The following is a 27,568-nucleotide window of genomic DNA, read 5'->3' on the forward strand; positions in this document are numbered from 1 at the left end:
TGCGAAATCAAAGTTGTCCGCCATTATGCAATGGACCTCACGCCATGGACGGTCTTCTACGTTATGCGCATGCGCCAGTGTAAGCTACTAAGCTCTTGATTGGTCGAGGCAAATATTTGTATTTTTAAACGTGCATAACTGTCATTTCGCAAAATTTTGAAGAAACTTTTAAATATATTTTCATATTATTTATATTTTCATAAATATGGAATATATGTATTTTTAAATTACATTAGAGGGAAACTCGAATGTGGTCAGGACTTTTTACGGTTTAACAAAAAAAACAAGACTAAATTTTCGACCCAATTCACCGTGTATAATGAAGTCGGAAGATTTTACACTTGAAAATAAGACCCGGCACAGGTATAAAAAGTCATTCTTTTGTGGTAAACACAACTTTAGTATTTCACTGCAAATCTGAATGTGTTATGCGATAGACGACATTATAATTTCATTTATAAACTCAGTTTTTTCAAAATATTCGCGTGCAAAAACCAGTCGAGGCGTAAACATAAAGCTTCGGAAGTCGTATGAGACGTCTGATGTTATATTTCATTGTAATTAATGATTAAAATAATTTACCATAACAGTGACTATAGATGAGTGACTTAACTTCCAGAAAATTGTTAGAATCTTGTCGTATTTTTGCCTTTTTTTCACAAAAATATGAGGGTAAACTTTGATTCTTTGAAAATATACGGCCGTTGCGATGTTGGTTGCGAGTTGCTATGACTACAGTGCTTCCGCTTCCAGAAATATATTTCCATACTTCTCTTCTCACATACCAACAATACCAAGTACCCTCCAAACACCCCAACCCACAAAATATTTTCCAACTATCATGTAAGCATCCCTATGCTTAACTAATTTCGCTTAACCGAGGCGAGGGGTTGCTGCATGCATGTATTTCTAGTAATTATATACAGCAAAACAAACATTATTTAAGCCTTTTCTGGTTTGCAAGGTGCGAATGTGGCAATTGTTCCCTCGACATGATTGTGAATTCTGAAGAGTGTCGCTTTTTTATGGAAATAAGTCAGTGCAGGGATAAGTTGCATGAGCATGAAGACGAAGGCCATCAAAAACTCATTAATGATCACACGGGTTTTAACGACGTGTGTCTAAATGCATGGGTTTTGGAAATTGCGTCGTTGGGATTAAAGGCAAAAGGGCACAGGAATTATAGTTCTGTGTTTCGAGAAGGTCAAAAGACAAGAGCGGAGTAAGTTTTAAACGTTAAATTTAAACCACACATTTGTCCTGTAAATATTTGCTGACAATTTATATATGTATATCTTTGCAGGTTCTTACGAGCGGTGTCATACAGGCAACTCGTGCGTTTGGTGTGGGATTTCACTGGCAGCTCACGACACATCCCACTACCGTGTTGCTCCTACAAAAGGATACGCTCGACCTTTCCCAACACAGATGACCGCGACTACATTGGCTTTGAAGATGACGAGGACATAATTATAAATAGGGTAAGGGAGGTGAATGCAGTCTTCACATAGGATGAAAAGACGCGGTGTAAAATGAAATGGTGACTGTATGATTAAAACTGTGGTCAAAATATTTACAAAATAGTCCAAACTATTTACACGACAATCCACCTTCTTGTGACCTTTCATTGGGTTTCCACAAGTCTTGCATGTTGGTGGTTTTCTTGCAGCCTGTCCTTTAGACTTTTTGCTCAACAAAGCCTGCAGTTCTTGATCTAAAAAGAATGTTTGAGTTATTTTATTTACTGAATGATTAAAAAAATGCAACTAATTTTATCTGAGCATGTAGGTGGACAGTTCATGACATGGACAGAACATGCAGTTTTTTTCTTGGAGTACTTGTCATGGTTTCATAAATTTGCTCAATATATGCTAAAGAAGTGTCTAAGGAAAGGAACTTAATTAGGAACAGCCACATCGCACTACAAATGAGCTGACAATACATCTGGTGACATCTTCGTTGCATTAATCTTATTCGAGTAAGTAAATTTTTATGACTTACAAAGTCTTGTTTCACTCCAAAATTTCTTCTGTTAGCAATTTGCTATATGTAATCTACCTGCAAAGCATTCCAGTGTATGAGTAATGGGTCATTTTTGGGCAAACTGATTAACAACTGAGTGGTATCCTTCCAAGCAGCTGGTTTGGGCCACAGATGATGCCTCTTTTGTTAAAGAGCTTTTGATTAAAAATGATGTGGTTAAAAAAAGACTCAAATTTTGCCCATTTCACTTCTCCAATTCGAGATAAGGTACAGTACTGATCAGAAGTAACCTAATGCGACGAACGCGTTCAGAATGCGTTCCCGAACGCGTTCTGAACGCGTTCCGAAATGAACGCGTTCCAGTGTTTTCACTTAGAGACTTCGTGTGCCTTCGGAAATTTCGAATAAATTATCGAACAGCTAGTCAATATGCTTATGCTACGGTTCGTTAATTCCGCTTTAAGTTTGCGGGACAAGCGCTATTTTATTTTGCGTAAAAATAAGCGCATGTGTGACTTGTGTATCTCATTCGAAAATGATAGTAATATGTATGTAGCATCTTGAGAAATTCGGACTTGATGGTCTTAGGATATGCTATGCTTAACCAAAGCCAGTATTTGGCTGGGAAAACGCTGTTAAAATTAGATGACTCTTATCACCGTCTTTGATCAAAGAAACTTTTGATAGTTAAACCATTGTTTTTAGTTTTTACTTTTTAGTTTGTATACATTTAAACAGTGTATACAGTAGTCACGGTAATTACCATATTATTTATTCATATCATACTGTGCCTTACATGTAAAACAATTAAGGTTCCGATATTGTGAAACGAAGGTCTAAATTATAGTCGACACGTGCTCTCAGCTATTTCAGTTAAAGTGCCTATATCACTTGTGGGATCTTTACGGATTTGAATAGAGCTTGAAAAATTTGTTTTTAGTATAAGTTCTACAACCCTTTTTGATATAGTTAAATTGTTTCGGAAATATTTACATCTAAACATGACGATTTGCCTAAATTTCCGTCATGCTCGGGGGCCTGGGACTCAGGAACCGAGTTCTCGTCAAATATTATAATCAATTGTAATTTTACTGCGAACGTAAGATATTTTGAGAAAGACTCGCCCAGTTGCTACAGCCATACACAACGCACCGTTCCCGCATTTTTTTTCTTGAAAAGCGCAAACTATATCGCCAGTGAAACTCTTCATGTTTACACTATAAAAGACGGCGTGTTTGCAAATCATTCCTGAGTCCCAGTCCCCCCAACCGACGTATTTTCGAAACTATTTAATTATATCAAAAAAGGTTGTAGAACTTATACACAAATTTTTCAAGCCCTATTCAAACCGTAAAGATCCCACAAGTGATATAGGCACTTTAACAATTGCATGTTTGTTCATACCTGCACTTCATTCCTTGTCGGCGACAACACAGCATTCAAACTGTATCGAAGTCCTGAAACGCGTTCCGGACGCGTTCGGAACGCGTTTTTGATTAGGTTATTTCTGAGCAGTACTGCAGATGTAGCTGCCCAGTAGAAATGCCGCACACATGCTTTTCTATATTTCCCAAGTACTTCACAATCTTTTTCCTTCGCAAGTTTGATCAGAATCTTTTGAATTTCTGCAAAATAGCAGTTAAAATGCTTTAGTGTTTATACCAACATCGGGCAGCTTAAAAAAATAATAAAACAAATACTTTTCCCAATATGCCACAAATCAAAGAAGTGTTTTATGACTGCTTGCTTGCACATTTTAGGACACGTCTCTCTCATCCACTTCGTAATTGTCGCATGACGGTTTGATACAAATGTTGTTATGATGATAGCAGTTGAAAGAAGAAATGACAAAGCTTTTTGTGACCTAGAGCCTCCATTGCTGTGCTACTCCCTGCTTGGTTTGCCTGTGGAATAGAAGTGTACTTAGTGAAACATTGCGGTAATTGGCCTATGTTTTATTTACTTTTATGAATATTTTGGCTTTGTAATTACCTGAATAACTACTAGGTGAATCATGAGTCCAACTGTGCAACAAAACAAAGTGTATGTGCAGTACTTTGCAAAATGCCCCATGCTGTCATGTCGTCCATCTCCAGCTAACACTACTTCTTTTCCCTTCAGAGAATCCAAGATCTTTTTCTGGTAGGAATTCCAATACATTACAATGGAAGGGAAGAGAAATTGCCTTTGATGGTAGTAATATGTCACTTCATTGTAGCCTAAAACTCCCATATTCTTGAATACCTGAAGTACTTTTCTGGGGGATGCTCCTGCAAATAGGATAGCAAAGCTAAGAAGGATATTCCCAGCTGGAAACTTTCCTAGAAAAGTAAGTTGGCTTTTCCAGATAAATTTTTTCTTGCAGGTCTTCCAATGTGTGCTGACAACTATCATGGTTCCACAGCGACTTGTTTTTACTTGTGGTTTAGGACTAAAACAGATGTGACAATGTTGTACAAGAAGCAGTAGTTGAGAAAGAAAAACAATGCCCTTGGGTTCATCTCTTTTGTTTTTCCAATGGTTTATTCTAAAAAAATGAATATAGACAGATTGTGAGCATGGTAATGGGCATAATAAAGATCACTATATTATTCACAACTTTACATTTGAATAATTACAGTTTATTTGAGGTATCATCATCATCAGCAGTTTTCTCATAATTTCGTTGTAGTTGCTCAAACTCCAATAGTGGATCAGCAGTGGCCAAGTCCGAGTCATTAGTCTCATCATCAGATGTAGACATATCAATAACCTCCATAAGTTCTTATGGACAAACAAATCCCAGGCAAATAGTTTTACTATTTTCTCCATGCAACACTGAAATAAATGAAATGGAATTATGGATTAAATGCATGGTTTCCTTCATGCAATGTGTACTAACAGTGAATAGTCGCTCTAAACTATTCAACATTCAACAGGGAGACCTTTCATAAATTATTTAATAGTGAGACAGTTGTGAGACTTTTAACACTGTTTTGTGCGATATATAACATGTCAAACTGAAACTCACAATGCGTGTAAAGTCTGACATATATGTTGCATACGTGGCAGTGAAAACTCACTGGCCAGAACAAATTACATGTACGCCACACAATTTCAATATAATTTATTTGGAATTGCGCGGAAGATTCAAAAAATAAACTCAACACCTCAATTTTCCTGGATACAAATTCCAGCTCATATTCATTTAAGAGCGCAGGAATTGAACCATTGAGTTTTAGCCGAATTTCAGGGACCATGTCTACACTGGGAGTTAAGGTTATGGTTTACACTCTCACTAGATTACCAAGTAACCGTTCTTGGCCGATTCTATAGTTAAGGTAAATATCCTCTTGTGTAAGTGATACTACCGTCTATATAGTGTGGAATAAGGCCATTGTGGGAAAAAATAAATTATGCACAAAGTGAGAGCATGCGAATGGGCTACCATGAATGCACGATAATGCTTCGAATAAAGTTTGCCGCTTATTGCCTGTTTTCTAATGAATTCTTAGCTTCGTTTAACGTCCTGGGGAAAATTGCTGCGTATACATATGAAGGTTAATTCCCTACCTTCAAAAGATTATCCTGCAATAATATTCAGAAGAGCGACGATATCTAAGCATCTACATTCTTTAGAGATCGACACTGAATTAGTTAGATAAAAATCTTTGTAATCTTGGTTAAATATTCAATATTCATCAGCGGACACCTATTGTCAAATGCATTTGTCATTCGCCAATTATCTTCTACCATGCTGTGACAAGATATAGCGTTGTGGAAAAAAATAGATTTTAAATTTTAAACAGATTGCTGGAAACATCATACTTCATTAACTGCGCTTGTATCCTCGTGGAAATTAAATTTATTCTTTTCACATCGCAAAAATAATTATAGGGTCAATATGAAAAGCTCTCATTTTCACGCACTGCAAGAACAGAGATTTAACAAGTAAAATGTTTATTATTCGAGTCGGTCGAATGGAACCATTGCGATAGCACGATAGCAAGCACGATAGCAAGTGCACTAGCGTTTACCAGCACAGGTAACTTGTACAAGAATTTTTCCATAATGTGGACTTGCATTTTATGTCCACACAGTGCTACGCGTGTAATACACGAGGACCGCACAATGCTTCTGCTTTGTTCATGACTTATACACAATTTTATTCAGCTAGCATGGCCGTCATTAAGACATTATACATGTTTCGATCAATAATAAAATGCTGATATTAGCTTCTCTTGCAGCATTCCAAAAAGGACCTTAAGCATGTAGGACGGGGGCACGACGACGATGTTATCAATGTATAGGTCACTGAAAATAAATGAATATTTAACCTTATATTCTTGACATGCATCTCGATTTCATCGATTTTTGTTGGTCAGGATGATTTTTTGAGCACACGTACCATAGTACTGCGGTTTCATCCTATACGAGTGCGTAATATTCGCGATCTCAAGTCGGTAGAAAATATTGTCATCAGCATTCAGCACAACCATGCACGATATAATATTGTATAGTTTATCATTGTGTAAACAAGATCAAGTTTTTGACGCGCAATATTGCCATTACTATCTGGAAGTACTACGTGTATTCACTCACAGCATTTCACTTAAAATTTGTAATTCTAGATGTGAGAGACGTGGTGAAGATTCTGTGTAAGATATCTGCGTTCTTAGGACGCAGTGAGCGGTACCTCGAATTAGGCTCTCAGAATTGTTCCCAAATATTATTAACTCAATTTTTTAACATCTTATACCATAGGCAGCCCAGACTTTGACTTGCGCGTGTGATACTCGCGCGCGTGTCGCGCTTACGTTGTTTATTTCGTCCATATATTATGACAAGATAGGAAAGAGTTTATCAAAATATGACAGATATACCTTCGTAAATGTATAATTATCTAAAAAATTACTTGAAGAAACGCCACAAAAACTACAACCTAATAATTACCGATGATTAAACTACATTATCCTGCAGTTTCCATGTTTTTAAACAACATCGAAAGCCTTCAAATTAGCGAAATAAAACAGGAATTCATACGGAATTTTGAGAAAACTATCCGAGGGTCACTCCGCCTAAGCTAAGGAAACGTAATCTTTTTTGAGATATCAACTAAACGCTCATTGGTTCTCATTGGTGGTCCTGCAGGTAAGCAGGTAAATATTATATACAATTAATTTAGTATAATACCTATCTGTTGCTTGACTCAATTATAAATGTTCCGATCTATTGATATCGCATGGCATCGATATAAAACATCCATTTCATTTAAAAATCAGTGCCTGTCGTGGAGTTGAAAGGGTGCAGTTAGTATGCCGAAGTTGTGGAAAACATAACGAGCACCAGGATGTTGCCTTCACAGTATTAAACCTGCCAAGTAGAGAAAAATGTCTTCAAACGGTGGAAAATATGCTGCTAAACTACTTCGAGCTGGAAGATAAGGAATTTAAATCTTCATTTTGGTACGGATATATAGTATAGCATTTCGTCGTTAATATAATATACATTGTGATTATGCTTTAGTATATACGATAGACTATTGGTATTGGGATTTGCGCAAGGGACATCAGCTACATCACATTGTATCACACATCAACGGAACGCCGTTAATGTATTACGACATCAAGCTGCTTGACCAAGCGCCTTCCGACTATGAAAAAACATTGCTTGAACAATACGCAACCAAACATGGAGAAACGTATAACGAAGGATGGCTAAATGATAAGGTAATCACTGGTGTAATTGATATAGAATTCCGAGAACCCACATAGCTACAGTAACTCACATCATGAATAAACATGTATTTTTCCATTGAAATTTAGATAATAAACAATTTTCTAATCGATGTACAAAGAAAATCTCAGGTAGGGGAAAGTAAACTACTGTCTGTACTGAAACTAGAATAACAACCGCAGATAGTGTTCTTAACAGTTTATTATATGAACAAGGGTAGTTTACTGGGAACTAAAACACTAGTGGAACGCTCATACGCCACTACATCAGGGACCAGGTGCGCGTATTTTTCGTATGTCACGCTGAGGATTGAGGAATAACATTCAAAATATTTTTCGCTTAAATCCATATAATAAACAGAACATTATACGGTTCGCTTGAAGATATGGCACTCGTGTCAAAAACAATTTCTCACTCGTTCGGTGCGCTCACTCGTGAGATTGTTTTTGCTACTCGAACATAAAATCCGTGCTATATCCTCTATATTTAAATAAGATCACTTGGTATTCCTTATTTTGTGATATATATTAATCAGCTAAATATTTATCTTTACTAGGGTACCAATCGTGTAGCAGTCATGAGCAGCTTCATGTACACAAAACTATGTAAATATGGCGTCCATTCCATAACGAAATGGATTCAAAAGGTATGGATTCGTTTCTTTCAAAATAATGCTTTATACTGTATGTTGCTCAACGCTGATTTCTGTGTGGGATCTTTCAGAACCCATTCTTTAAAGCAGACCTGTGCTTCATACCAATAAATTGGGACAATAATCACTGGAGTCTTGGGGTAAGTCATTTTTTAAATGCGAGTATAATAGCAAAAAACCCAGGGTTTTTTATAATTTTGTAATGGAAAGTAGTAAACATAAAGACTTCATTTAAAAACAAGTGCCTTTTGAGCTGCGATAGAACCGCATAGAACCTGCGATAGAATACAATATACATACAGTATATGCCTCTGTTTCAAAAATTTAGAAAACGAATATTTTATTTAGTCAGGTTCCTAAAAAAATAAATTCAACTCAATAAATTTACGTTTTAGGCAATACTTTTCACTTCTGGACTGTTGTTCTAAATAAATCCTTATAGGTAGTGGACTTTACTTCATGTACCATATTTCTTTATGACCCTATGGCTATGGCAATGTTAAGAGAAGAGAGAAATTTCCACAAAAAAATTAGGTAGGCCTTCAATGGACAGATAAATTAGGTGTTAAAAAATGTTTTGACATGGATGTATTACTTAACATTCACTCAACTTATAGATTACTGATAGCACACCTTCAGGCAATATGCCCAGAAATGAGTCCACCAGATGTTAAATATTTTGATAACTCCACAAAATTTGAACCCAGACAGCTTGATGGAAGTTCATGTGGGGTTTTTGTATGCATGGTAAGTGAAAAATACATTTGATATAAATTATCTAATATATTATAGTTATGTTTTTCCCATTGCTTCAATTACTGTAATGTCTAGCGGCATATTTTGTTGTTAGGTAGCTGATTATATGGTCAATGGTTTGGATGTGAACTTTACACAGGTAATTATATCGAAGTACAATTTCTGGTAACTACATTATTTAAACCACAGAAAAACCCCTGCTGTATTTTAATATGTTTAAATTTATGATAAATCATATTGCATTTTTACCTAAAGGAAGACATACCATGTTTAAGAAAATACATGGCTGTTCGCCTAGCAAATCCTGAAAAAAACTTCCAAATACCAATAAGGTCAGTTAAATGGATGTCACTTAAAATCTATTGTTGACATAATGGAATTTGTTGAGAACTATTCTCACTAACACATACTCTAAATTTTGGGTAGCTAGTAAAAGACAATTCATTTACAAGTACCAATTGCTTTTAGGAAACAAACTGAACATTGCAATGAGGATGACCATGCCACATACACACTTAAAGCAAAGGTTAGAAATATTCTGTCTCTATCAGATGATGGCTTAGAGTCTGTCTTTAAAGAAGTATTAAAGGAAGGTGATAAAGGATTCTTAACAATTAGCTTGGTTTGTAAGCGATTTAGACAGATAGTGGGAAGAGACTCTTTTAGACGCACCACTCACTTCGCCTGGTTAAACAGTGTGTGGGAATGGAATTCATCATCAAAAGAATTCAAAGAGGAGAATTACAAAATGTATGAAATAAAAACTTGTTTTCAATGTGGCATGTCATTTAAAGAAATGTATGGCTTTATTGGAAATGGTAAATTTGGCGAGTTCAGAAAATTTTACTCAACTCTTGAATATCCAGGATTCTGCAGTAAAGAGTGCATTAAAGAAAGCTAATTAATAAAGTTGGAAGTAATTACATCAGGACTATATATGGCATAAACCTTTAAGAAAACATCATGTTTCATAATATCTGTTGAACATAATACCAGGCTGATATTTTCACAGATAGCTGCCACTGTTAAGCCGGTTTTCCACTAGCAATATTTTTGCGAAGCGACTTTATTCCTTTGTATTTGAGCAATTTGTTCCAGATGGTTGCAGTTAAGAGCTCTGGAACAAATGTAAAATGTCGATTCGCACGAATAATATCGCTAGTGGAAAACCGGCTTTAGACACCCTTGATGGTCATTGTGTACATAATATACTGACAACTCCACAAATTTATCAGAATCTTCTTTCACCTATGTCCTTATGAAACATTTCAATTGGACTTTGCTAAAGCCCAAGGGAAATTTTCATTGTCTTTGAAAATATCAACTTAAAATTTGTTTGTAAATATATGCTAGTATTTAGTTGAACATTGTTGTCCATTTATAATATTCACATCTATATAAATCACATGTAAAATATTCACAATTATATAGTTTTAATATATATTTTTTACTTACACGATCTGCGCTGTATTTTTCCTTAGTAGTCTCAGACATTTTCTATTGGCAATGCTTAAACTCCCAATCCTTCCTTAAGCCAACTTGTCATATAGATCTCACTTTTTAAATATCTTTAAAATGGTCCGACATGTTGAATTAGAAAACAGATTTTTACTCAATAATGGCGGCATTGCATATCACTCCTCTATGTATCACTCCATATATGGCCGGGGCTCTCTCGTGTAATTGGGTCTTCTCGTGCGGGTCTTCTCCGGTAATTGACACTGCCAAACCCTGCTCCGACTGACTGGACTTACCCTAGATCCGCCCCTGTTGTTAAAGCAACCTCTAAACAAATCCCACTTGAAACTAAATTGAATATATGTATATGCTGCTATTATGCTATTCTGGCGATCAGTAGAGTACATGATAAACTATTTAAGTTTTGAAACTGATCTATTTAAAAACATTCCAAGTTTAAAGTGTATATGCAATGAAAATTTCGATTTCGGGTTTTTTGTATTTTATGAAAATTTGTTCTTTTCCGATCATAAAAATACCAACATTGTCGACAAATTCGGACTAGAAGTAAGAAAAATTTAGGTTTAAAGTTGGGCTATGAAAATAAAAACTGTTGAAATTCCTCGCGCGGCCAAAAGGTCGTGATGACGTATGCAGTGTGACACAGTGCGCTCTTCCTATTTAGAAATACTATAAACAACTATAAACATTGCAGCGTCTACCACATAAAATCGCAATATTTTTGCAATTTGATGAGCTCCCAAAGAAATATGCGTCTTGTAGATGCAGTTTATTGGTCAAGTGAAGAGAATCATATCAAAATACATCAATTTTTACTTTTTAGTCGCTTTATAAGCCGCCGCATATTAGTATATAAATTGACGCTGCGCAGTTGTACTTCCTTTCGCCAAATTCTAGCTTTCTAACTAGCTACATTTGAACTGTGGGTATTTTCGTTGTGCATCTACTAGAACAGTTTTTAGCTCGCCTGCACTTTAGTGCAAGAGAGCTATTGCTATAGTCTTGGCGTCCGCGTCCGCGTCCCCGTCTGCGTCCGCGTCCCCGTCCCCGTCCCCGTCCCCGTCCCCGTCCCCGTCCCCGTCCCCGTCCCCGTCCCCGTCCCCGTCCCCGTCCCCGTCCCGTCCCGTCCCGTCCCCGTCCCCGTCCCCGTCCCCGTCCCCGTCCCCGTCCCCGTCCCCGTCCCCGTCCCCGTCACTGTCCCCGTCCGCGTCCACACTACATGATAAGTAGAATGTTAAGATGCCATTTTTATTTTCCAATTATTTTCAACTTATCTACTTAAGGAGTCTATTTGTTGCAAAAGAACCATTTACCAGGGGGGAGTGAAAATTATACAACAAAATATAATGATAAGGTCAATGTTAAAATGCTATATTTTTTCTATACTTTGGCTTTACATCAGAGGAATCATTATCAATATAAGTCATCAATATGCATTGTGACTATTTAGTGCCATTTGATACACATTTATACAATAATAAAGAGAGTTTTGCTCAAAATTATCAAATGATAAGGTGAATGTTAAGCTAATTACCATAATGATAAGGTCAATGTTAAGATGCTATATTTTTTAAATATTATGGCTTTGCATCAGAAGATTCATCATAAATATAGCTCATCGATATGTCTTGTGACTATATGGTGACATTTAGTACACATTTACACAAAAATAATGGGAATTTTGTTCAAAATTATCAAATGATAAGGTGAATGTTAAGCTAATTAGCATAATGATAAGGTCAATGTTAAGATGCTATATTTTTTAAATATTATGGCTTTACATCAGAGGAATCATCATAAATATAAGTCATCGATATGCATTGTGACTATTCAGTGCCATTTGGTACACATTTATACAATAATAAAGAGAGCTTTGCTCAAAATTATCAAATGATAAGGCAAATGTTAAGCTTATTAGCATCATGATAAGGTTAATGTTAGAGTTATATCCAGAGTTATCACGCTGATTACGATTTTCAGGGCTAATGTGTAGCCCTGTTTTTTTTTTAGTTCAAAGTTGTAGCTGAATCATATTTAACGAAAGTATTTGTACAACCCTAAGCCAAATGAGAAACTTTCAAATATTTTCACCTGTATGCTACCATTTGTTTGTATTGTACATGTACAATTATAAATTATGAGATTGTGTTGTGACATACCGTATCAAAATTCAATCGCTTAATATAGAAATCATTCAGGGAGTGAAAATATATAAAACATAGTCCAACGTTAAAGTTTAAAGAATATTGTCAGATAATTCGCAATTACAAGCTTTAGCACATAAGTATTAAAAGTAGAAAGCCAATAGGCTCGGAATGCAAAGGCAAATGGCAACGCATGTGACATCATATATTTGCATATTATTTATGTAGATACACATGCAAATATATTATTAAAGCCAGTTAAATTGTAGACAGGACCCTTTGAACTACCAATAAGATTTATGTACATACTTTTTCGTTGTTTGATGCATAATCCTTTTTTGTGTAGATATAAAAATCCAATCTTGTTTATTTCATAAAGCTAGGCGCACACACGAAGATTTTAGTCTGCCGATTCCTGTCTAGATTGTCTAGATGGATGTTTTCATCAAAATGTGGCGACTGGCGATCTATACACGCGCGAGGCGCGAGCGCCGCGAGAAGGAAAACATGTCTGGGCAAGGGCTGCCTATATGTCTAAACCTGAATGGACCAACTATGAACTACCGTAAAATCGTTGTGTGTGCGCCCGGCTTAAAGCAGGGACTTTTGCCTGGTCCGTTAACTTACAAGTTGATATCGCGTGCGCGGATTGCGAGAAACGGAAGAAATATTGGTCACAAATAAAACTAATGTAATTCCGCGGCCAGTTTTGGCCAGTAATTCTGAGGTCACAACTAATATCTGAAGTTTGTGCTTAATATTACCTTCCAACGCGGATTTTAGCTTTGTAATTTGTAATGAAAAGATCGGTAATTTGTGCTTCATACAGATACCTTTCATACAGAGTTTAGCCTTATTCTAGACAAACAGTGCAGGCGAGCGTTAGGTGATTTCAGCACCTCTCTGGTTATATTTATAATCCGTAATTAATATTGGAGTACCGGATGGACTTCATTTCGTTGATTCAACAAACTTTTTATACTAGGCTATATGTTATATTGTGAACCTAGGTAGATTTATAGCCTGTTTGTCTGCCGTTTCAGTCTTTTGACCTGTCCTGTTTTCGTCTATTTGTGGTGATTAGATGTGCTGTATTGGTATCCTATTTACGCGTAATTTATTCCTTACTCGCAAATCGTGGTTGTCGCGCCAATATAGGTACGCACTTATACTAAAAATTTAGCCGGTTACAGAGAAGACAAACAGAAATTTAATTCCTTATCACTAATGAAATCATATATGCTTTGCAACAGGCGTGGATAGGCCATGTACAATAACGGCATTTACATAGAAACCAGGCAGATAGTTTTGATTTATACTGTTTCTTATTATGACAAAACGAATGAGAAAAATTGAAAATTGATATATGCCATACGTAGGCCAAAGAACCTCAGTTCGTCTGTCATATTTAACCACATAAAGCGCGAAGGTGGATTGCGTGTTATACGCATCAAACTTTTCGGCAGCTGTACAACAGACGATAGGGCTGTACAACAGACGACTGTTCAGGCGTTCAGCAACGTCTTCGCTATCTGTCGACTGTTCTGTATCTGTCTGTGATTCAAAGCTTTCGTTATCCGACATTTCGCACAAATGCAACAAAAAAGACAAGCCACTGTCTCGCGATCAGTGATGTTTTGTTGTTTTCTTATAGCCAAGCTTTATTGCTGTGTCACACTGCATACGTCACAAGTCCGAAACTCTCGGTACCAGTCTTTCAACAGTTTACGATTGAAAAAACGCGTAATTCTCGTAAGTTTTAGGCCGTTTTGAAGACTTTAGCAACGCTTTTACAACAAAAAAAAATTTTTACCGAGTCAAGGGCAGTAAAGTCTTTCGGAATTTCATAATTTTAATTTTTTCATTTTTCCTTGCATATACACTTTAAAGCGGTAAAATTCTTTAAATACAACTTAAATATCGGCTGTAAACTGCAAGCCTCCATCAGAGCAATCATGTAAATAAAAACAATTCAATGTGATTCATGTTGAATTGGTTTTATAATGCTTGCTGGTCTAGTTCACTTGATTAAGGCTGCTTTTGCGCGGTCAAATAGTTTTTGACAAATTTCTTATCTTGATACGCATGTGATATTGAGCGTATTCAAGCACAAAACATTATGGTTGCTCATTGAAGCAAATTATAAAAGACATTCATAACTCATCTACTTTACATACAACAGGAGAAAAAAATTGTCGTGTAAAAGCAACCAAAAGGCAAATAACAGGATGAAATTCAGCATGTTCATTAACCGTGTCTTTGCTAAAGTAATCACCGATCGTTGTTTGTACAAAATGCTTTTTGCGCCTGGCAGCACTCCCCTCGCGATAGTAACGTCTAGTTTAACAAATATCCGGTCATTGTAACCACGCTATTCTCCTCTTTCACAAATACCATAATGCTTTGCGCTTTGGGGGGTTATTTAAAAAATATTTCCTTTGTACCATTTGTTTACAATTTTACATTGTTAATAATGGGTAAAAAAGACTATTGTTGTGCTCCTGGATGTTCAAATAACCGAACGAAAAACCCTGAACTACAATTCTACAGAATTCCTAAAGAGAAAACTAGGAGAAAGAGCTGGCTGGCTAGAATTAGGCGTGATTTTGTCCCTTCTGAAAACACACGACTGTGTTCTTCTCATTTCGCTGACGGCGTCAAGTCAGATGAAAGAACCAGTCGAAATTTTATTTTTTCGATTTTTGAACACTCTCACTTGGCACAAACAACTCCAAGGACCACGAACAACAGTGCCACCAAAGATACAGCATTGGAAGTTATTACAGAACCGAAGCTGAAGAGGCAACGAAGAATGCCGGTAAGCCTGTCTAAACTTCCTTCTGATTTATCTTTTCCTCAAAGGTTTCATTGGCATCTTTTTATCCATAGACCAATTAGATACGCTTTTTAAAAACCAGTTGTGAATTTTAATAATTCATAACCTGTTCTGTAACATTCAACATTTGCGCACTGTGCAGCAATTGTTAAAATCCTTTATATTTTAACTTAGGTACCCACTCGAAAAGGGAGGCTTAAAGGTAACCACAAGATGATAACTTTGGAAGGCACAATGTTTGGGGAGTATGCCTTCCTTCAAGCCATCCTCTGAAAGCACATGATTATTGTAGAACACAGGCTTATCCAGACAACCTAAACTTTGATTCAGAAACCTTAAAGCATATCAATGACTTAGAAAGTACAGTACAGAAACTTGAAGAAGAAAACAAAAATCTTCGCTCACGATGCCTCATTTTAGCCCAATTGAAGCATGATGATTCTAGCTTTCAGTTTTGGACTGGATTTCCTAATTATGGTTCTTTCAGTGCTTTGTTTCAGTACCTGGAGTGTGCTTTAGTAAACAAGAGAAACTGGAGGGGATCTGATTTGTTACGCAAGGTAAATGTAACAGAAAGAAAGAGAGGGGCCCCAAGCAAGTTATCACTTGAGGAGGAATTTTTTATGGTTCTGATTCGCCTCAGACTTGGGCTCACCTTGACTGACTTGGCATCGCGTTTTATGCTCAGTGAAGGCAATATTAGCAAAATATTCACTACTTGGATCAATTTATTGTACTTTGAATTAAAAGACCTCTGCCAAATGCCAGAATCCCTGGATGAAGGAAAGGCCAAGCACTTTTCCAATTTTCCAAATGTGAAGATTATCATTGATTGTACAGAAATTTTTACAGAGAAACCATCATCATTGCAAACATGCAAAGAAATATATTCCAATTATAAAGGGCACACAACATTCAAGTTTTTAGTTGAAATTGACACACATGCAGCAGTTGTTTATGTTTCTCGAGCTTGGGGTGGGCGCACTTCGGACAAACATATTACATCAAACTGTAATGATTTACTAGATGCAATGAAAGAGGGGGATGAGATAATGGCTGATAGAGGATTTGACATAGATGATGTCTTAAGTGTTCCAAGTGTTAAAGTTATCATCCCAGATTTTAAGGGGAAAGACCGCTCACAAATGAGGGCAGTTGAAAGTAGAAGGTCAGAAAATATAGCAGTTGCACGAATACATGTGGAGAGGGCAATACAGAGAATCAAGATTTATCGTATTCTTCGAACTGAAATACCTTTGACTATGACACACTTAGCTGAGCAAATATTTACTTTACAAATATTTATTTTTGTGCCTATTTAGTTAATTTCCAGTCCCCAATACTACAATAGGTTGACAGTTAATTAAATATTGAATAGAGCATTGGAAACAAAGCTTTTCAATATCAAACATTTCAGAATCATACTTTGATATATATTTCCCTAACATATTATTTGTCTGTACAATAAATTACAGTATAAGTAAACTATATGTACAATTCAACTATTTAAAGTTTTCAACAATGGATAAATAAATTATTAATGCATTTCATTAATATTACCAGTGGGTTATTGTAAATTTTGCTGCACATATATATGTGGTACTATCAGTGAGCACTTGATATAGTATTACATTACTTTATTACATTTAGAAACCCTTGGGGCAGCCCTAATAATTCAATGGTATTTGTATAATAATTATTCCTCTCTTACAACAGTGCTGAGAGATTCATATGTAATTCCAAGTTTACCAATTCTACTGTGTCCAAACTTAACCCGAGGATATGCAAGCTCCAATAAAATAATGGCATAATAAAATTTCCTAAGCCTGGGTAGTTGCTGTTCCCAAAATTTCTGGCAGTAAGCAGTGTTCAGAACAAATATAGCCTTTCCATCTGAAGCAACAAAATCAGCCCATAACCTTCTTGAACAAAACAGCTGTTGTTGAATTTGGTAATAGTAGGGGTGATTGTTATTAAATGAGATTTGATTACCTGTTTCCTTTAATATACATTGCCTTTTGAGGGCATCCAGTAAGGATTCTGCAGTGTGTGGGTGGATCTTTTTTACTTCAATTATACCCTCATCCCCAACCAAACAATCTGGTGTTGCACCAAGAAACGGATGGGTGACAGATATGAAAAATCCACATGGTTGGACATTGACATTGTTTCTTTGTTCATACATTTCTATAATTTTGTGTTCTGAATCCTTTCCATCTTGCATGTATGATGTTTGGATGAGCTTGTTGTAGCCCAATATGTCACGCAATGCTTTAGTGGGACTTGTAGTCACTTTTTGAATTGCCCGCTTACACTTTGATGCAGTTATCCTTGGCATGCGGTGTGTAAACCACAGTGGATTTTTGTGCTGGCCTCTGGTTTCCCGTTCTATTGAACCAACTTCCTCCTGGCTTACACATATTTCACTCAAAACATTTTCTGCTCTTTCTCGAATTTCTTGCAAGCAAACTGTATTACCAGGATTATGTTCTAAGATTTCTTCAATTTCATTATTGTCAGCATTTGCATATGAGCTAGTCTGTACTTCAATATCACAACAAATAGCTAAACTTGCATTATAATTCTCACAAATATAAACATCTGGTAGATTACACTCAGATGCAGGTTGGGCAGAATCATTTTCCACCTTGGATAACAGGTAAACTATGGAGGCATTGGTTTACCCATATTTGCTTCTAGAATTGCCTGCCTCAAGTTTGATTTTCGTTCTTCCTTTGTTAGGGGATTTTCATCACTGTTTTTGTACAAATCCTCTGTTATTGCAGGAGATGGTCGGAATTTATTTTCAGGTGGTTGCTCTCCCACTTTAGCTTTGTAAATATTTATATTTTCAACCATTGCTGGTTTTACTTTGGCACCTGGAAAAAGAGCAAAGATTATTCCACAATAATTCACAGGCAGCTGATAGCAAAAATTCTTAAGATGATTCTACAAAGAAAAATGTGCAGAAATATCGTATTCTATTTCAGTGCTGACATGTTAGATTATGTATGATTATTTTACCTTTAGGTTCTGTCCATGAGCAAGGCAAGTCGGTACAAGTAGGGTCTGAAGGGATTTGCACTTTTCCTTCTGCAATAATGTCAGCCAAGACAAACAACAAAGCACCAACATGGCTGCAATTACCTCGCAAACTTTATGATGGAAAAAACACGCTTACTACCATCACACTTACTACCATCACACCAAATTTGCAAAAATAGCTTACCCAACTGTGCAGGTACAATATGCAAATAATGGCTTGCTGGTCTCCATGTGCATGACAACATACATTGTCTTCATTTCTTCTGGATCGGTGGAGAATGATGGGTTGCAACAACCTCTTAGGACCCACATATTTTCAAACTCTGGTAATGAATGAACCCTAATTTACAGCAAAACAGCAAAACGGAAATATATTAATATTTATATAGGTATAAATTTTTAGGAAAAAATGTTTCTGCTACAGACAAATATTGTGCACTAGATATGTTGTTGTAAATACTTACTTTAAAGAGTGAACTCCTTGTTTGTGCTCCCAAGCACGAAGGGTTTTGTATTTCTTGACGTCCGCTTTGGTATAACCCGCTCCAACTAAAAAGGTCTTTACCATGGACTCGTCCACAACTTGCGGTAACCCGGTGAGACTCTTGCTCCAGTTTTTTAGTTTCTGTAGCAGCCTTATCGACGGTAAGATTTGGTCTTCAGCAGGTTGGGGCAACGGCACAGACGAACTCGAAGACGAAGTTGATATGTTTAAACCATTACAGACAAGATTAAGTATGGCTTTCTTTCCAAACGACTTTTCAACGTCAATGTCCAAACTCTTAGCGATATGTTTTAATTTTGTTTTCGACAGTTGTGCAATGTCCTTGAACGTCTTTAACGAGTTTACAAGCTTCGCAATTGATATTTTCTGTCTGTCCCCCATTTTGTTTACATCGCAGTCCCCCCAAAGCGCAAAGCATTATGGTATTTGTGAAAGAGGAGAATGTAAGTAAAAAATAAAACAACACATTGTTGTCGCAGAATTCATTGTATTCGTTCAGCGAATTTGTCTGCACACGCTGATTCACAACTAACACGTTGGGTTTTCAATTAATATTTTACAACGATTTTAACAACGCCATACTCAACAATCAATACTTTATAGCTACCGAAATAGTTCGGCCATTATATGTACTTATAGTCCCGGTTCGGAAACCGCACTCTGACGCATTTACTTCATCACATAATTTAATTTTACAAATGTTTTTTCTGGCATAACGCACTGGCACAACTACAAAGGAAAAACATAAGATAGATAACTTTTTGGCATGCCTTTTACTAAATCTATTTCATTTTTTTAAAGTGCCACTGTGACGAAAATCTGTCATCAAAAAGTGTAAATTTTTCTGGACATGATTTTACCCATGTAAAAATAGCTCGTATACGCGAATACGTTTTGAAGCACAAGTGGACGTCACTTCTTGGTAAGTGTATGTATAATTGTTATAATTATATACAGCAGAACAAACATTATTTAAGCCTTTTCTTGTTTGCAAGGTGCGAATGTGGCAATTGTTCCCACGACATGATTGTGAATCCTGAAGAGTGTCGCTTTTTTATGGAAATAAGTCAGTGCAGGGATAAGTTGTATGAACATGAAAACGAAGGCCATCAAAAATTCATTGTTGATCACCCGGGTTTTAACGACGTGTGTCTAAATGCATGGGTTTTGGAAATTGCGTCGTTGGGATTAAAGGCAAAAGGGCACAGGAATTATAGTTCTGTGTTTCGAGAAGGTCAAAAGACAAGAGCGGAGTAAGTTTTAAACGTTAAATGTAAACCACACTTTTGTCCTGTAAATATTTGCTGACAATTTATATATGTATATCTTTGCAGGTTCTTACGAGCGGTGTCATACAGGCAACTGGTGCGTTTGGTGTGGGATTTCACTGGCAGCTCACGACACATCCAACTACCGTGTTGCTGCTACAAAAGGATACGCTCGACATTTCCCAACACAGATGACCGCGACTACACTGGCTTTGAAGATGACGAGGACATAAATAGGGTAAGGGAGGTGAATGCAGTCTTCACATAGGATGAAAAGACGCTGTGTAAATGAAATGGTGACTGTATGATTAAAACTGTGGTCAAAATATTTACAAAATAGTCCAAACTATTTACACGACAATCCACCTTCTTGTGACCTTTCATTGGGTTTCCACAAGTCTTGCATGTTGGTGGTTTTCTTGCAGCCTGTCCTTTAGACTTTTTGCTCAACAAAGCCTGCAGTTCTTGATCTAAAAAGAATTTTTGAATTATTTTATTTACTGAATGATTAAAAAAATGCAACTAATTTTACCTGAGCATGTAGGTGGACAGTTCATGACATGGACAGAACATGCAGTTCTTTTCTTGGAGTACTTGTCATGGTTTCATAAATTTGCTCAATATATGCTAAAGAAGTGTCTAAGGAAAGGAACTTAATTAGGAACAGCCACATCGCACTACAAATGAGCTGACAATACATCTGGTGACATCTTCGTTGCATTAATCTTATTCGAGTAAGTAAATTTTTTATGACTTACAAAGTCTTGCTTCACTCCAAAATTTCTTCTGTTAGCAATTTGCTATATGTAATCTACCTGCAAAGCATTCCAGTGTATGAGTAATGGGTCATTTTTGGGCAAACTGATTAGCAACTGAGTGGTATCCTTCCAAGCAGCTGGTTTGGGCCACAGATGATGCTTGTTTAACAGCCTTTACTAGCCTTTTCTTAGTAAGTGCTTACACCAATTTTTCATATGCAACAGAACCTATAGACATATATGTTGTTACTGGTGGTTAGAAATACTTTACCCTGTCTTGTGTTTTCAACATAAACTTAACATTGCCCTTAGTTAACCAAACACGAGGTTTCAAAATGTCACTGTGATTAAAAATGATGTGGTTAAAAAAAGACTCAAATTTTGCCCATTTCACTTCTCCAATTCTAGATAAGGTACAGTACTGATCAGAAGTAACGTAATGCGACCAACGCATTCTGAACGCGTTTCGAAATGAACGCGTTCCAGTGTTTTCACTTAGACACTTCGTGTGCCTTCGGAAATTCCGAATAAATTATCGAACAGCCAGTCAATATGCTTATGCTACGGTTCGTTAATTCCGCTTTTAGTTTGCGGGACAAGCGCTATTTTACTTCGCGTAAATAAGCGCATGTGTGACTTGTGTATCTCATTCGAAAATGATAGTAATATGTAAGTAGCATCTTGAGAAATTCGGACTTGATGGTCTTAGGATATGCTATGCTTAACCAGTAGGCCCAAGACACTGTCTGATATTTAACACCAAATAATAAAAACAATAAAAATAGGAAAAAGCACAATAGAATAGCAAGGCCGTACGCAGAATTTTTGAGCTGGGGGAGAGCACTGATTTTTCTTGGATGAGGGACAGTGTTTTTTATAAACAAGATGTTACATACAACTTCTAAAAATTGTAAGTTGCATTTTCCCCCGTTTGTACCGCCCTGTATTGAACAGGTATGATTGTCGCACTTCTAGGACGTTTTTGTGTTATACAGTAGATTTAATTATAATCATTATAAGTACAATCATTATAGCTACATTCATTGCCGGAAATATATGATAATACATGCCGAGAACGTTCATATAAAAACTTGAACGCATTTTAACCACTGGCCTTGCATTATGGCCACAATTATACCTAATCACAACTCAAAAATGTTTCCATGCGGTTACTTTTCTCAGACAAACACAAAATACATAATAAAAAATTATTTGCATACATCACTGGGGATACACAATTTACTTTACCAATATTGCTACTTTCAAATAAGTATTCTGTCCACTTATTTTCCTTCAGTGAAGATTTGCAAAATTATTTTCATGTGGCATAGACTATCAATGTTCCTGTGTGTGTATGTGGGTGAAATCAGTTAGGCAAGGAAGCATTTATATCACATGTTGAAAACCAATAGTGATATCATGACGTCAGTATATTGCATGGGTGTGCAATTATGATGGTAACCTAGCGTAGATTAATTATTAAACTAAAAGCACCTTAATCATCACTTTATATGTTAATCGTTATTCAGAAGAAAAACATCTTAGCATGCTATAAGCAGTATATACTTTAAGATCTATAGCCGGCATGTTTTTTTATACCGGCAGACTTAGGGTTAAAGACAAATCGTTAATAGCTATGGCCGCCAACGGAAGGAACGTCACTGATTATTATTGTTAATTTACAACCGATCCCTATTCACATGATCGACATTCATGCGAATATCTTACATGTACCCAGTCCACGTGGTCGATAATCCCTGTCCACGTGATTGGTGATTCCTATTGTTTGTACCTTTTGATAGTTGTGCAGGGGGAAGAGCCAAGAGGTTTACCCAATGCCCTTGCTGTTTCGTGTCAATTACAACTATAGTTTATGAGATTAGATGGCTTTTGCGTGATGATTGGGATTTTCTGGTCATCGAGCCGTCGCCGGTGATAACAGGATCAATATTAATTTTAATGATTGTATAAAAATCGAAAAAATTTCGATTTCTATCTCAAATTCCGTCAACAAGCTTAATAAAATTATTAATTTTCATATAATTGATGAACAGACGTCTAAATTGAAATGAAATGTTATTCGGTGCGTAGAAATACTGCGTATTATTATTACTGGCAAAATATTGCATAGCTATGAAAATTGGCTGCTCTCTCGATATGCAGCTCTCTAGTGTACAATGAAGCGACATTGTCGGAAATGTTAAGGACATGTGTACCTGAAAGACTTGTGTATCTATACACGCGGGTATTGAAAGATATAGCGACCGCAGTCAAGTAAGAGATAAAGCCAGTGCTAGCCATTTAATCATAGTATATGGACGATAAAGGTAAAAAGGAAAATTTTGTGTTTATATATATAAGATATGGACGTATACTCTTTCCCCTCAACTGTGTTTGGATATTTTTGTTATTTTCATGAAGTAAATGTTCTCCGTAAGAAAGGAATGGGCAATGAATGAATCACTTTTGTTGTCTTTGAATTAGCTAGAATCTCGTATAAACTCAGTAAGTATGATGCATCGTCAAATTAAAAAAATTCGACATTTTAGCAGCAGGAGTGCATAATAATTATATTTTACAGATTCACGCATATAGCGATCGCTTTTGGCCTCTTTGCTTTTTTTTCTCACCGACATTTAAGTGGCAAATATATTATCAGGACCATGCATTCTCGCCCGTTATAGTTTTCCTCTGTACATGAGGAAGCTTTGATCAGTGAAACATTTAGTTTGATTAAAATGTATTTTATAATATACACTAATTTTTGAGTAGCTTTGATGAAAATCAAATAACTGTATAGGTATAGAATATGTATACTGCGCATATATATAAGTATACAAATTAGACGGTTTTGCGCCTGTTGCAGCGAAGTAAAGTTTCTGTAAGTAATTTTTCCCCTTCGCGAACTCTTAGACAAACACAATCGTCGTAGAGAAACTAGGCACTCATTCAAAAAGCTAATTAAAGTGAAGTCATTATACTCAGGCAAGTGTCCACACTTGGATAGGAACCAAATACTAGGCATGCTCGCAGGTTACATTATGCAGTATTGTGCACAAAAATCTTTAAACTGAAACGAAGAAAGCTTTTTACTGCTGTCATTTCTTAAGGCCGAGACACACTGATCCAACACCTAAACAAAAGTACTTTGAGTAAAAAATAAAGAGAATACGGAAAAACACAATCGAATAGGTAAAATCATTGTGATTCTACGACGTTTTTATAGCATATTTAGTTAACATGCAGTGCAATTGCTATTCATTGTCGGAAATACATGTAATACACGAGAACGTTCAGATCAACACTTGAACATATCTAAACCACTGGCCTTGCATTATGGCCAAAATTATACCTACTCACAACTCGAAAATGTCACATTAAGGTCCTGTTCTCAGACAAACATGCATGAAATACATCCTAAAAATTTGTATGCATACGGTAATATTTTTTGTCAGCCATACCAACATACACACCACTTGCTCTTTTTACTTAGGCATTGATGCATCTAGATGACAAGCTATTATGCATGACGTCATTTTAATGGAGCCATCACTCAAAGGAGTAACATGTAAGTGTGTATAATTCTACTCGAAATTAAGACCCTTAAACTTCTAGTTTTTACCTGCATCGAGCGAAGTGCCAAAAATCTTAATTGATTAATTTACCCTCACCAATTTCTGGCATTACCATCATATACACATTAACCACGCTTGCTCTTGTCAGCTGCCTCTGTAGCTCAGTGGCAAGAGCATTGCACCGTTATAGCAAAAGCGTAGGTTCGATTCCTGCCGGAAGACCTATAGTTGACTAATTTTTCCATCACCCTTTGCACACTAAAAAAAGGTGTGTTAAATTTACACACCTTTTTGTCCAAATTTTAACACACCTAAAGGTGGGTTTTGAAACACACCTAAAGGTGTGCTTAACACACCATAAGGTGTGCAAAAAGCATCTTCAAAGGTGTGTTAACACAAAGCAAGGTGTGTTTTTGTGCACACCAAAAGGTGTGTAGAACACACTAAAAGGTGTGTCAAAAAACACACCAAAAGATGTGTTTTTGGCTTGTCCAAATTTTAACACGTTCTAAGGTGTGTTTTCAAAGAAGGTGTGTTTTCATACACACCATGGTGTGTTTCATTACACAGCTAAAGCTGTGCTGGAGAACACACAAATTGTTTAAGTAAAAAGTTGCACACCTTTCCTAAAAGTAACATATAAACGGGCTAGAAAACACACAAACACAATATTAATTTATAAATATATTTTAAGTTCCAATACTATTAAGAATTAACATGAAGTCACAGTAATGAATTATATAAATCTTGAAGCATGCAGTTTATTTTAAAATAATGTCTTACTCTATAAACAGTTTATTGACTTGATGTCGTCTCGACTTGACACTTGGTGGTGTTTTCTTGTCTTGTTGGTCACCCTTGTTCTTGTTTGTTGGAGTGTATGGTGCCTGCTCAACTGTTGCAATAACATCATCGCCTTAATTCATGATCTTCATAATCAACAAAGGTCACCTGAAAATATAAAATAAATGCATAAGAGGATCTGGTATTTAGAATTTTCCAATTTAAGATGTGCACAAGCATCTGTTAATTAATGGAACATGCTAAATGATACCCAATTTATGAGTTATGATTTATTTTTGGTAAAAGAATTTAGGATGTATTGTCAGGTATAGGCAGGTATAATTACATGAATTATAACCTTCTGTTGAAATTTGAAAAATTGGGGTCTAGGCACATTTCCTATAGTTTCTTTAAAATGGGAAAGATTTATTTAAATATGTATATATAGCTATCTTTCAGGATAAGTAGTCAAGTCTATAGTATTAAAAATCATAAACCATTCTGGAACACTCAAGTCAAATCAACTATCTAATATTTACAACATTTAGAAAGCAAATGCAGTATAGTGAGGACAAAAATTGGTCCTTTGGAATGTTACTAACCCCCAAAAGGAATACAAAATATTAAACATAAATTAAGACACAAAACAATTCATCAAGATTACACCTAGCGAATTATATGCTTTCTTTATACCAAGCATAAACTATGGCATAAACAGCCTTATGTATACACCGATATACGTGTAAATCTCCTTCTAAAAGCACCTAGAACAATTCAATTTTGAAAGATAAAACGTAACACTCACCAAGTCTCTCTTGTGATGTCGAATCTGTTCGCGTCGCCATGCGCTTCGGTGGTCTCTGAATTATTAGAATGAAGCAGACTTTTCACTTTCAAGCTATTCGGGACCTTCGAAGTCTTGAATTTCTTTGCATCGTTTGTAACGGAACCATCAATTTATTCGCTACAAATAGATAGAGACAACCATATTGATTACACTCGTTGGCCATATTGAAATTGATACAAATGTTTGACACAAACGATTTGAAAAGCACAGCAATACAACTTACCCTCTTATAATTTCTTCTTTATACAACATCATAAGCTCTCGTGTGTTCATCTCCAAAAAAATCTTAAAATCGCCTTCACAATAAACATAATTTAAACTTGTAACAGACTCGAAGCACAGTTGTCACAGTAGAGAAGGAAATGTAAACACTAAACAGTGGTTTGTAATTTGTATTTCGTGCGCGTGGGTTTCACACCTCGCGACATTCTTATTGGTTAAAAACGTATGACGTATTAGATCACTGACCTGTATATACAAGTCTGTATGGCAGATCGATATTCAAAAACAACCCACGTTAATCATTCTTACTTAAGTAAACCACAACGATCTGTAAATCTCCTTAAATTTATGTCTTATGCAATGTTTGGAGTTTTTAATACTAATCAAAGCTGAAACGCAGGCCAAAGATAACAGGAATTTAATTAAAGCAAAAAGTTAAATTTAAATGCGATGGAAAGCGTGAAATTTCCTGTGACTTGTGTAATTCCTCGTAAGGCTGACGCTTTTATCGACGCACTAAAATACTATAAGTATAATAAATAAGGCCAATCAAGCATATTGTTAATAATTTAAAGGTGTGTTTTATAACACGCCAAAAGATGTGTTTCTTGGATGGGTCAAGGTGTGCTGTCAAACACACCAAGGTGTGTTTTCAGTGAAAACGTGTGTTACTTAAAACACCTTAATGAGTAAAAGAAAAGGTGTGCAAAAGGAGGTGTTTTCGCTAACACACGAAGGTGTGTTTTCGAACACACGAAGGTGTGTTTGCGTACACACAAAGGTGTGTTTCCATACACACCAAGGTGTGTTTTCTAAAAGCGCGTAGAAAGGTGTGCAGAAATTACACACCATGGCGTGCAATTGAGCACACCTTGGTGTGTAGTCAAACACACCTTGGTGTGTAATTCTACACACCTGTTTTTTGTGTGTGCTAGCTTTAATTTGAAGTGTGTATAATTCGACACGAAATTTAGACCCCTAAACCGTTAGGCATGTTTTT

The 27,568-nt window shown here is 36.2% G+C and overlaps 3 protein-coding genes, 1 long non-coding RNA gene and 1 pseudogene across 4 annotated transcripts; 2 read left to right on the forward strand and 3 right to left on the reverse strand.

Moving 5' to 3' along the window:
• Positions 1 to 953: 953 nt before the first annotated feature.
• LOC114539585 lies at positions 954 to 10,845 on the reverse strand (annotated as a pseudogene).
• LOC114539586 lies at positions 7,345 to 10,550 on the forward strand. Its single transcript, XM_028560226.1, has 9 exons — positions 7,345 to 7,691; positions 7,788 to 7,829; positions 8,255 to 8,344; positions 8,422 to 8,490; positions 8,793 to 8,884; positions 8,968 to 9,097; positions 9,201 to 9,245; positions 9,362 to 9,438; positions 9,575 to 10,550. The coding sequence occupies exons 1-9, from the start codon at positions 7,575 to 7,577 to the stop codon at positions 10,005 to 10,007; spliced, it is 1,095 nt and encodes a 364-aa protein (XP_028416027.1). The 5' UTR covers positions 7,345 to 7,574; the 3' UTR covers positions 10,008 to 10,550.
• Positions 10,846 to 15,202: 4,357 nt separating the features above from the next.
• LOC114539595 lies at positions 15,203 to 16,887 on the forward strand. The gene is made up of 2 exons (XM_028560231.1): positions 15,203 to 15,206; positions 15,779 to 16,887. The coding sequence occupies exons 1-2, from the start codon at positions 15,203 to 15,205 to the stop codon at positions 16,885 to 16,887; spliced, it is 1,113 nt and encodes a 370-aa protein (XP_028416032.1).
• A 308-nt stretch (positions 16,888 to 17,195) lies between these two features.
• LOC114539596 lies at positions 17,196 to 19,496 on the reverse strand. Its single transcript, XM_028560232.1, has 5 exons — positions 19,075 to 19,496; positions 18,795 to 18,950; positions 18,590 to 18,720; positions 18,250 to 18,444; positions 17,196 to 18,166 (listed from the first exon to the last, which is right to left on the reverse strand). Exons 1-5 carry the CDS (start codon positions 19,494 to 19,496, stop codon positions 17,262 to 17,264), a joined length of 1,809 nt encoding a protein of 602 aa, XP_028416033.1. The 3' UTR covers positions 17,196 to 17,261.
• A 5,992-nt stretch (positions 19,497 to 25,488) lies between these two features.
• Positions 25,489 to 26,773, reverse strand: LOC114539587. Its single transcript, XR_003688906.1, has 3 exons — positions 26,570 to 26,773; positions 26,305 to 26,463; positions 25,489 to 25,667 (listed from the first exon to the last, which is right to left on the reverse strand). It is a non-coding gene; the product is annotated as an uncharacterized LOC114539587 (long non-coding RNA).
• Positions 26,774 to 27,568: the final 795 nt, after the last annotated feature.

This window comes from Dendronephthya gigantea, unplaced genomic scaffold (assembly GCF_004324835.1).
Source record: "Dendronephthya gigantea isolate DGI-Jeju-01 unplaced genomic scaffold, DenGig_1.0 000208F, whole genome shotgun sequence".
Taxonomy (NCBI): domain Eukaryota; kingdom Metazoa; phylum Cnidaria; class Anthozoa; order Malacalcyonacea; family Nephtheidae; genus Dendronephthya; species Dendronephthya gigantea.

Coding starts and splice junctions, on each gene's coding strand:
- LOC114539596 (XM_028560232.1), bottom strand. CDS start 19,496: ATGGGGGACAGACAGAAAATATCAATTGCGAAGCTTGTAAACTCGTTA. Junction 18,445..18,589: donor CTCATGGACAGAACCTAAAG/GTAAAATAATCA, acceptor CTCTTTTTCCAG/GTGCCAAAGTAAAACCAGCA. Junction 18,167..18,249: donor AATTCTAGAAGCAAATATGG/GTAAACCAATGC, acceptor GTAATCTACCAG/ATGTTTATATTTGTGAGAAT.
- LOC114539586 (XM_028560226.1), top strand. CDS start 7,575: ATGTATTACGACATCAAGCTGCTTGACCAAGCGCCTTCCGACTATGAA. Junction 7,830..8,254: donor ATGTACAAAGAAAATCTCAG/GTAGGGGAAAGT, acceptor TATCTTTACTAG/GGTACCAATCGTGTAGCAGT. Junction 8,885..8,967: donor AATTTCCACAAAAAAATTAG/GTAGGCCTTCAA, acceptor CTCAACTTATAG/ATTACTGATAGCACACCTTC.